At 44.3% G+C, this 11,751-nt stretch overlaps 1 protein-coding gene across 3 annotated transcripts in view; it reads right to left on the bottom strand.

Annotated features, from left to right (window-relative positions):
• LOC310854411 (dedicator of cytokinesis protein 9-like) overlaps positions 1 to 11,751 on the bottom strand; it is a 134,417-nt gene that overhangs the window by 60,427 nt on the left and 62,239 nt on the right. For all 3 annotated transcript variants that reach the window (XM_083759045.1, XM_083759043.1, XM_083759044.1), the window contains exons 7-9: positions 11,213 to 11,347; positions 2,360 to 2,534; positions 978 to 1,039 (exon numbers count right to left, since the gene is read on the bottom strand). In XM_083759045.1, the coding sequence (XP_083615171.1) occupies positions 978 to 1,039; positions 2,360 to 2,534; positions 11,213 to 11,347 (372 nt within the window). The remainder of the gene's footprint in view (positions 1 to 977; positions 1,040 to 2,359; positions 2,535 to 11,212; positions 11,348 to 11,751) is intronic.

The raw sequence follows: 11,751 nt of genomic DNA, 5'->3' as shown, positions 1-11,751 counted from the left end.
GTCCATGCAGCCTCGATATGATGTATAGCAGCCCCAATACTCTATGGAGTGATTGACTGATTGATTGATTGACTGATTGATTAGCTTACGCATGTTTCTTGATAAATGTTTTTATGTGATGTATTCCCATGCTTTTTTGTTCTTGCTTAATGTAAGTCGCTCTGGATTAAGAGCGTCTGCTAAATGCAGACTGACTGATTGATTGATTGATTGGAATTCAACAACGAACAACGAAAGCACAGGTCAATACATAAACTGCTACAAGGATGAAGCCAGAAAAAAAGACTTGTTTGCATCAGGGTCCTCCATTTTCAATTCATCAGAACATTTAAAGACGTACAAGTATACACTTCTATGAAAAACAGGAAATCATACAGTTAAAGTAAAGTAAAAAATTATAATAAAATCACACTTGTGTGAAGTGAGGGGCACTTTACCAACATCACTTGTGACATATGACATCAATTTAACATCACAAAATAGCAGTTTATAAGAATCGTGGTCCCTTATTGGCAGAGGTTTTCCATTTCATGTTTGTGTTGGAGACAGAACAACATTAAACTCTGTCACTCTGTTTTACTCTGTTTCACTCTGTTTGTCTAGCAATTATTAAACCTGTGTATAGTATAGTATACTGGCCTCACTTACTTCCTGGACTAAAATTCCCATAATGCTTTGGTGCACTGCTCCTCCCTGTGGATAGGGGGAGGGCTGTCTTACTGAGACAACATGTAGTCCAGGAAGTAAGTGAAGGCCAGTGTCCATGTCATCAGAGACAATGGGCTCACTGCTAAAATCTAAAATATCTAAAACCACGTATTACACACATGAAGACCCCCAGGAAAGTGTTCTAAATCTTCTAAACGTCATTAATATATATTTTTGTAGCAAAAAGGGTGAAGTGTCCCTTTAATACAACAAAGAGGAAAAAGACGGCGTGTGTTTAGCGCGTTGCAGAGAACGAGAGAGCAGGGTACCTGAAAACTGTCCTGGAAACTTCCAGACGAAGGGTCTGACTCTGGTTTCCCCATCTCGTCGTCTGTGGGACAGATTAACAGGAGGAGAGGAGGTGAAGTTGGCAAACTGGAAGGATATGGAACTTAAACACAGGAGACAGGTTGGCATCTCTGACAGGGACACGGTGAGAGAAGGACTCCATCAGAATCATTGGTTTTCCACAGAGTCCTTGAAGAGTTTAAATGAGTAAACATCCCCGATATCAATTATTCTGCGAGCCGCGCGCGGCTGGTCAGCAACAATAATTCAAAACAAACTAATCTTGATTTAGTTCAGTCATAGGGCTGTATTTTGCGTGTCTTAAGTACCAGGTCGTATTACTTAAGACCTGGAGGCGTGATCAATGCCATTTGGCTATTCTGAGTGGCCAAAGAGCATTGACCACGCCTCCAGGTCTTAAAACACACACACACACACACACACACACACACACACACACACACACACACACACACACACACACACACACACACACACACACACACACACACACACACACACACACACACACACACACACACACACACACACACACACACACACACACACACACACACACACACATTTTTTTCCTTTTTTATTAACGTGAAAATATATCTCGGCGAGAATGTGATATGAACGTGTAAAAAAAAAAAGTTAGTTTCTAGTGCATTCCTGTCAGAAGTTATGATTTTTTTAAGAAATCTCTCCTTGTTCTGCTGTGCACATTCATTTGGTGATTGGAGACTGACGCATCTCTCTCTCTCTCTCACACACACACACACACACACACACACACACACGCACACGCCAGCATGATCGCTGATAGGGGGAACTGTTCTTACCAGTAGCAGCCATAATATATTAGCATATGCTCTCTAGCATGATAGCATCACAAAAGGAGTGAACTCTGATCATTGTTAAGCAAAACTGTCACGGAGGATCTGCTTTTTCCCTGTGCCCACTTCTTCTGAAGCCGCATTCATACACAGGTGGAACAAATTAACGAGGAACAGCTAACGAGCAACGCGCAGATCAGCTGTTTTCGTGGTGTGTGTGTTGTGAGAGACGAGAGAGATTTATAAAGAGCGGGGGAGACGCGCTGATATCTCAATGGTTATTTTTTTAATTAATTAGAAAAGTGTGTGTGTGTGTGGGTGTGTTGGGAGGGACGAGAAAAGAGCGGGGGAGACGCGCTGTGCGCTCTGATCGAGACGGTTATTTTTTAATTAATTAAAAACAAATGGTCCGAATGTTCACTCGGAAATTCCTGCCGAAGTTCGAGTCCTAAAATAAGGGCTAGGGTACAGCCTTAACACACACACACACACACACACACACACACACACACACACACCCCCACCGTCATGGAGGTCCCCGTTCCTCCGGTCCTGCATGGCCTGTTCGAAGCAGCTGTGGAGGATCTTGTTGAGCGTGCCGATCCACTCGTCCATCTCCAGCTCGCTGTCGGCCGCCAGCAGGTACGTGCTCTTGTCCTGCATCTTCAGCTCGAAGGCGAAGCGACGCACCTTGCTGTTCTGAAAGACCACGCAGGGTAGAGGGTACACGTCCATACATTTAAGACCTCGGACTGTGGCCTCGGAGACCGAATGCATTTCGTTTTCACGAGAGAAAAAAAAGAAAAAGCCCGGGCAAACGAGCCACATTTCCTGGTCTAGGAGGAGTATAGGGATTGAGCTCGATACCCGATATTCCCGATAACAAGCTTATCGAGTAGCCAGTATTAATAAGCTTTGGGCTTATCGAGTACCCGGTATCAATAAGCTCTGTGCTTATCGAGTACCCGGTATCAATAAGCTCTGTGCTTATCGAGTACCCGGTATCAATAAGCTCTGGGATTATCGAGTACCCGGTATCAATAAGCTTTGTGCTTATCGAGTACCCGGTATCAATAAGCTCTGGGCTTATCGAGTACCAGGTATCAATAAGCTTTGTGCTTATCGAGTACCCGGTATCAATTAGCTCTGGGCTCATCAATCCTGTTATCGAGCATAGCGGCCCATGACATCCTGTTTAACCCATTTAGACCGTACGACGTGTGGGAACGTCATAACTAATCCAACCGACGGGTGTGCGTTGTCGTTCACTTCCCTGTTTACCGTTCACAAAGAAAGGCTCGGTGTGCGTAATCTAAGGAGCTCTCCATGGTTTTAACCAGATGGATACACTAAGCTCTTCATTTCTGACTTCAATGTGCCTCTCGTTCAAAATATGAAGCGAGGGATTATTCAGCGATAATAGCGGTAATGATTGCGAGGTAAGCGAGCAAAAATATATCTCCCGGTGTTTGTCCGGAAGGGAAGGCTTACAGAGTAAAAACGGCCATATCTTCCCGGCACCCGGGTTCTATTTTGAAAGAAATCCCAGCGCTGATTGTGTTAAACAATCAAGACAAAAGAGGCGGTCATGAAATAAATCTAATCGCCCACGCTGCCTGGCACAAAATGTCTAAAAGTGTATACCTGCCGACAAAGTTGGGTGTAACGAGTAACGGAAAATCTCGTTACTGTAACGACACTACTTTGGTCGGTAGCGAGTAATATAACGACACTACTCCTCCAAAATTGATAATCACACTACAGTTACTGGTCGCTTTAGTGCTGCAGTTACTCGTTACTTAATTGCGTCATGTGGCTGCTTTCAGCAGTGTTGCTTTGGACTAATGCACAACGGAGATGAGTTGAACATGAACAGTAATGGTGCGCTGGAGTCGCGGACTAGAACATGTCAAATTTACGTCGTTTCGGTATTAAAATCTCTGCAGAAGCACTGCTCACAGCGAGCCAGTCTCCCACTGTCACAGAGACGGAGCAGTTGGGGTGTTGCCATGTCCGCTTATTATAAGCGACTTTGGGCTTGTTGTATAATAGCCTAGTCAGGCTTCGTTTGGGCTTGTTTTCATAGACATGGCTGCTTGTTTCTCTTCCAAAACCTGGCAACACTGCCAGCTGGGAGGGTCTTGTTTGTTGTAGAATGTATGTGCTCTCAGATAATCACTAGTTAGTTAATGCAGAGATGAATAAACCAAATATGCCGACATGAAAAACTACATTTAATGAGCATGGAGCAGGGAACTCCACATCATAAAGAAAGGGATCCTAAAGCACTGTGAACATATAGGCTACTGATTTCTCTCAGTCTCATTATTTTTATTTGAATATATTTGATTTGATTGATTGAAGAATTGATTAGAAGTTTGCATAGAAAAAGTTTTACAAGGTCAAGAGAACCACTGCACTAGACCGTTTTGGAAAGGCCCATTTTGTTTTATTCCTCAGTCCACAACCTGGTAAAGAGCATAAAGAAAGATGTTGTGTATGTCCTCCTTATTAGGATTATAAAGATTTGTTAAGTGGTAAATTATGTGACAATGCGACATGTGATTTTATGGAGTAACGCAAAAGTAATGTAACGAGTAATGTAACTAGTTACTTTCTCCAGGGAGTAATAAAGTAATGTAAGGCATTACTTTTTTCAAAAGTAATATGTAATATGTAGTGCCTTACTTTTATGAGTAACGGACCCCAACTCTGCCTGCCGACCATGCAGCGCTGTCCGGGTAAACAAAATTTCACTTTTAAAGTGACGGTCTTTAATATTATTTTATTGGTAAAAAGGTCAATTGCCTTCCGTCTGTTAGAGAAGTACTGTATTTGAAGGCCCTAGTAAAGTATACTGGTTCTGTTCAGAATAGCCTTTTTGTTTCCCGTATTTCCACAAAATAATAGAAAATGCTCAATAAGAACCCGGCTCGATAAGAACCCGGTTCGATAAGCCTGATCGATAAGGTGCTCGTTATCAATAAAAAATTAACGAGCTCCATTCCTATCTAGGAGTGGGAGTGAACAGGTCCATTTGGCTTCATTTTACATTCTCAAGAGTTAAATTATTGTTAAACATCTGCATTACTTAATTTAGTCTACACAATTAGAGAATGTAGTATAATTGTTATCTTGCCTGTTATCTCTCCTATCTTACCAATATCAATACAGCATGGAATTGTGAACAAAATCATATTCAACAAAATGTTCTTTAGTTTTGGGTCTGAGAGGCTAAACGTCATCAAATGTGACCAGATTTGACTGAGAGCCTGCCATCTCGCAAAGGACCACCATTGTCCTACATCCTAGTATTAATAGATCAGCCATATCGACATTAACTAGTAGTAGTAAGTGTTACCAATGGTAGTAATGAAAGGTAGGGTATTAAAGTGATATTGTTTTTGGTTAAAACAAAAGGTGTTTTTGTTAAACGGTTAAAGCACTATTTTCTGATAGTAATCGTTGCTATAGAGTGTTTGTTCAGCAACAGGAGTCTCTTCAATAAACGGAAAGAAAATACATTTTCAGGTCAGTTGCAAAAATTAGTTTTTTCTCTGTCATTTCGCTGGTTTAATATCTGTATCCTGTCTGAGTTATCTATGGCACAGTGGTTCCCAAAGTGGGGTCCGGGGACCCCTCAGGGGTCCTTGAGGGAGTTCCAGGAGGTCCCCAGGTAAATGATGGAACCAAATGGACAACTCTGAGAGTGTACAAATGAAACACAAGTCTGTAACTCTTAGAGTTAAATTAACATTGATTTTACTGGCATACATTTTCAAATGGGGGTCCCTGGCATATGTTTTCAAATGGGGGTCCCTGGCATATGTTTTCAAATGGGGGTCCCTGGCATATGTTTTCAAATGGGGTCCCTGGAATATGTTTTCAAATGGGGGTCCCTGGCATATGTTTTCAAATGGGGTCCCTGGCATATGTTTTCAAATGGGGTCCCTGGCATATGTTTTCAAATGGGGTCCCTGGCATATGTTTTCAAATGGGGTCCCTGGCATATGTTTTCAAATGGGGTCCCTGGCATATGTTTTCAAATGGGGTCCCTGGCATATATTTTCAAATGGGGGTCCCTGGCATATGTTTTCAAATGGGGTCCCTGGCATATGTTTTCAAATGAGGGTCCCTGGCATATGTTTTCAAATGGGGTTCCCTGGCATATATTTTCAAATGGGGGTCCCTGGCATATGTTTTCAAATGGGGTCCCTGGCATATGTTTTCAAATGGGGTCCCTGGCATATGTTTTCAAATGGGGTCCCTGGCATATGTTTTCAAATGGGGTCCCTGGCATATGTTTTCAAATGGGGTCCCTGGCATATGTTTTCAAATGGGGTCCCTGGCATATGTTTTCAAATTGTTTCCCTGGCATATGTTTTCAAATGGGGTCCCTGGCATATATTTTCAAATGGGGGTCCCTGGCATATGTTTTCAAATGGGGTCCCTGGCATATGTTTTCAAATGGGGTCCCTGGCATATGTTTTCAAATGGGGTCCCTGGCATATATTTTCAAATGGGGGTCCCTGGCATATGTTTTCAAATGGGGTCCCTGGCATATGTTTTCAAATGAGGGTCCCTGGCATATGTTTTCAAATGGGGTTCCCTGGCATATATTTTCAAATGGGGGTCCCTGGCATATGTTTTCAAATGGGGTCCCTGGCATATGTTTTCAAATGGGGTCCCTGGCATATGTTTTCAAATGGGGTCCCTGGCATATGTTTTCAAATGGGGTCCCTGGCATATGTTTTCAAATGGGGTCCCTGGCATATGTTTTCAAATGGGGTCCCTGGCATATGTTTTCAAATGGGGTCCCTGGCATATATTTTCAAATGGGGGTCCCTGGCATATGTTTTCAAATGGGGTCCCTGGCATATGTTTTCAAATGGGGTCCCTGGCATATGTTTTCAAATGGGGTCCCTGGCATATGTTTTCAAATGGGGGTCCACGGGGCTAATTAGTGTCAATCTGGGGGTCCTTGACGTGAATACGTTTGGGAACCAACCAGCGCTGTATGCTGATTGGATAAAGTTGGTACGTCGAACCTGAAATTGCATTTTCTGTTTCATGAAGACCTGGAGAAAAAACACTGTATAGCAAGGAGTAGAGTACCGTCAGAATACAGAGCCCTTTAACACTTATCTTAACCAAAGAAAATCACTTACCCTACCTTAATTTTAAAGGATCCATTCCATTTACTGTAGCAGAACCTTTCCCGTGAACAAACATGCACAATAGCAGCGTCCAGACTCTGTTTGACCTGAACGGAATGGAACTTTAATTAGTATATCATTGGTAAACACGTGGTGTTTACTTCACACCCTGCCTATACGAGTTCATGTCAAAATGGGCGACAAATCAAACTCAGCTTCTTCTACGCGACGGTAGAATCTGTTCTCCTATATGACAGTGAATGCTGGACCCTGAAGCCAACCCTGCAGAAGGCTCTAGACGGGGTGCTACACCAGAATTGTACGTGTAGTGCTCAACATCAGCAAGAGTACCAACGAGAATCTGTATGCCGGAATATTCAGGGTGAGCGACAAAAGCAGCCAGGAGAATGAAGCCCAACACACACCGGCTCTGTCCGACTCGACGCTGGAAGATAGAACTGGTTCTATTGGCGTGTCAGGCGAGGCGCCAGCGCGCGTCGGACGCCGCCGGTGTGCGATAGGTTAATTGAAAATAATGGAGGCGGCTGTTTTGACGCGCGGCGGTCGCAGACGGTGTGTGATGGGCTTGAGACTATAGCAGGACAGCGCCAAAGACACCAGGAGCTGCCAGCCAGCAGACTGGTGCTGTGGGAACCAACACACATGGGCACCGGTCACGAGGACGTCCCACACTAACATTATGTGACCAGATTTGACTGAGAGCCTGCCATCGCGCAAATTCCAGCTTTTCACCAGAGGAGAAAACTTTTTTTTTCTCAAAATGTGTTAATAGCACAGGCAGACTCTTCACATACTAGAGCATGTCTGAAATAAGTGTCAGAGCTGAAATCGACATGTAAATATGAAATAAATGCTTAAACATGTAGCTAGGTGTAATGTTAGAGTCCACAGAAGTGAACCTTTCAAGCCTGTTTTCTCAACTCGCTCTGTTTCTCTGCAATACATTACTCTATAAATCTCCAAAATTGCTGGGTCAAACTGAACAACCCATATGTCAATTTGAAGCTATGATTCCCTGCTTTCATATGACATGAAAAAACTAAAATTCAAAAAAATCCAATGGCAGTCCCTCAGTCAAATTTTGTCACATATTATGTACAGAATAACTATCTACTTCTGGGCTGCCTCCCTACTTTCTTCACCGTGGAGGAGCATAGGGATATTTTTGTGCTGCATTCGTCTAAAAGCGCCAAATATTGCACATATGTAGCCTATAGGGCATGCTCTAATGATTTAAGCTAGGGGGCGCCCCGAGCCGGCAACCTTTGGGGGGCGCCACATCGGCCAAATCCATATGGCCACCACTAACATATATATAAGGAAAAATTGTCAAAATGTCATTATGCTTTAAGTAGCATGTGACGTGTTAAACTAGGGGGGTTTCATGATTCTGAATCCATTCCAAGCATTAGTTTTGCACAAGAAAACACTCGTTGGGCTGAAAACATCCATAGCCGCCATTACTAGCCTCGGAAACCCAGACGTTTTTATTTCCAGGGAGGAAAAAAAAGTCTGGGGCCGAGTCCACTTCAATTCGGCTTAGAGTATAGCACAAACGTCGATCACTCTTTCGTCTGCACCCTTGTTAATTAGTTGCATGTCCAGCAGCTGTGTCTAGTTTCTCCCGGCGGATCCTGCCGGGAGCTGCCTGTATGCCTGTATAAAAAGCATAGGTGAGTTCCAGTCTACATCATCACAAATGTGATTGAAGTCAGTCCGCACATTTGGGCAAGTGGCTTTGGCAACCTTCCTATTCCCAGGTGGCATTTCTACCCACTCACTCAGCCCCCACAATATGCCTCATATATCCCCGTGAACCACAGGCAGCCGTTAGGTTTTATACAGGAACAGATTTGCATCTCCGTCGGTCGGGTGCAGCAGCACGCCATGCGCTCTCCCGTGTATGTTTGAAGACCAATCCTGGAGACTGATTAGACAACTCCTCCTGTGTTTAGGTAGGTCTCTTAAGCCCTGAGGGATGTGGCCTAGCTGGGACTGAATCCTCTTGTTTGTTTAATTTACCCTGAAAATGTTCTGGTTTATTTACTGGAAGCGGTTTATGTGTAACAGTTGGTTGATATGAGTTCACTTTGTTTGGTAAACAATTGAAAATTAAAGGACTGAACTCCAGTGTTCCAACTCTGTCTAGTGCAGTGGTTCCCAAAGTGTGGTCCGGGGACCCCCAGGGGTCATTGAGGGAGTTCCAGGGACTTCCAGGGGTCCTTGAGGGAGTTCCAGGGACCCCCAGGGATCCTTGGACCCCCAGGAGTCCTTGAGGGAGTTCCGGGGACTTCCAGGAGTCCTTGAGGGAGTTACAGGGACCCCCAGGGGTCCTTGAGGGAGGTCCAGGGACCCCCAGGTGTCATTGAGCCTTGAGGGAGTTCCAGGGATCCCCAGGGGTCCTTGAGGGAGGTCCAGGGACCCCCAGGGGTCATTGAGCCTTGAGCGAGTTCCAGGGATCCCCAGGGGTCCTTGAGGGAATTCCAGGGGGTCCCCAGCTACATGATAGTCAGGAACCGTGGGCACGGTGGCACAGTTGGTAGTGCTGTCGCCTCACAGCTAGAAGGTCCTGGGTTCGATTCCCGCTCGGGGCGCTGTGGGTGCTGGCGGCGTGTTTCCTCCTCCGCGTCATCAGTGCCCATACCCGAAGGCGGGGTTGGCGAAAGGGCCTTTCTGTGTGGAGTTTGCATGTTCTCCCCGTGTCCCCTAGGGTAGGTACTAGGTACCCTCACAAAAACATGCCGTAATCCTGGTCTCTAAACTGCCTCCCCCTGGCCAGCCGGGACGCCTGATGGAGGGGAAAGGAACTGGTTGGAATAACGTGTTCCTTCCACGCGCTACGTCCAACCAGGGAAACTCCCCCCTGTCAGGTGTAAAGGAGCAACTTGGACACTCAAGCATGAAGGAAGCATGAGTTAAGTCCGTTGCTCTCCCTAGGTTGGCAGAGGGTGTGTAGAGCCCAGGATCACATCACAGGATGATTGACACAGGGGTGAAAAATGGGTTACAAAATCGTGGGACAAAAAATATAAATTTAAAATAAGATAGTCAGGAACCAAATGGACCCAGGGTCTGTAACTCTGAGAGTGTACAAATGGAACCAAATGGACCCGTTGGACACTCTCAGAGTTAAATTATCATTGATTTTATACAATATAAATTGGGGTCCCAGATATAGAAATATCTTAATATAATTAAATGGGGGGGTCCGTAGACTAATGCATGTCAGACTGGGGGTCCTTGAAATGAGAATCCCTGCTATAGCCGTATAAATCTTCTCTTATATTGGGGGTCCCTGGGCATATCTTTTTCAAATAGGGGGGGTGGGGGGTCCGCGGGGCTAATTAGTGTCAATTTGGGGGTCCTTGACATGAAAGGTTTTGGGAACCCCTGCTCCAGTCTACAGTATGTGCATTGATTGATTGATATGTTTATTGACAATGTTTAAAAATGCACATAGTTTTACATCACCATCAAAAGGATAAATGCAAGAAAGCCAGCTGCTTATTTCCATTGCAGTCCCTTAGTTAAAAATGAAACACAGCAATGAATGTGTTAGCTCTGGTCCATAGCCTTCTACTGCTTCAGTATAAGGCTATGGGACTTTCGGTTTTAAATCTCAAATCGAAATCAGACCAGCCTCTCCTCTTTAGCGTAAATAAAAAGAAAGTTTTTGCTACTCACCAAAACAAAGGCGGGTTGTGTCATTAGAAAGCTTACTTTCCTTAGTGGACACACTCTGAGCCCCCCACCACACGTATAAACGGTACTTTTTGGCCAAAAGGGGATTTTGTTTCCACCGGGAAAAAAAGAGGAGAGGCTGGTCTGATTTCGATTTGAGATTCAAAACCGAAAGTCCCATAGCCTTACACTGAAGCAGTAGAAGGCTATGGACCAGAGCTATGGATGTGTATGAGTGAGCGTGTCCATGTGAGTGTTTTAGGAATGTGTTATGTAATAATTAATTATATTATTAGTTTTTTTTCTTTTCGTGTGAGTGCGTATGTCTGTGTATGTATGTACGTGTGCCTATATGTACAGTATGTGTACACAAGAGACAATGGGTACATAACACACATCAGGGGGGTATGCAATAGTAAAAGGATATACAGCATTCAATGTACAATCATTTCAAGAAATAGTAGAGATAAAACAAAAAGAAAAAGACATTTACAAATTAGATGGACATTCATGGTGTACCTGAACGACGCCCATGCAGGAGTCCAGGAAGATGGTTCCCTTGGGCTCCTTGGAGGTCTTCTCATCCTTGTAGAAGTTCAGGTTGTAGGAACCGTCTCCCAGCTGGGCCAGATGGAAGTACCTTCTCTTGAAGGACTGGGGAGGGGAACATAAACCAGAGCCATAGAGTCAGACAGAGTTAGGACATTGAGGGCTCAGAAAACCGAGCGCTCGAGCTCTGTTCATGCAGCCTGGATGGAGAGGGACAAGCTGGAGTCTGAAATACATTGTTTTCAACGAGGGCGGCGCAAATAAGAGCTATTGTAGGCAATGTGTGCAACATGACAACTGTTTTAAAGTATTGTACAGTAACAACTAAACGTCTCTGTAATGTTGTACAATTACTACAAAACAATCTAAAATAAAGGGATTTAACGATCATTAAAGCTGGGCCTGGGTCCAATGCATTTCTGCCTACTTCCGGTCCAGGACTTGTCCCCATTTGTTCTTGTCCCCATGCATTCTCAATAGAAGTCTATAAGAGCCGCCATTGGACTGAA

Source organism: Protomyctophum parallelum (assembly GCF_964188405.1).
Source record: "Protomyctophum parallelum genome assembly, chromosome: 23".
NCBI classification, from domain to species: domain Eukaryota; kingdom Metazoa; phylum Chordata; class Actinopteri; order Myctophiformes; family Myctophidae; genus Protomyctophum; species Protomyctophum parallelum.
The sequence above is the reverse complement of the archived record's forward strand: the minus strand, read 5'-3'. Positions and strand labels throughout refer to the sequence as shown.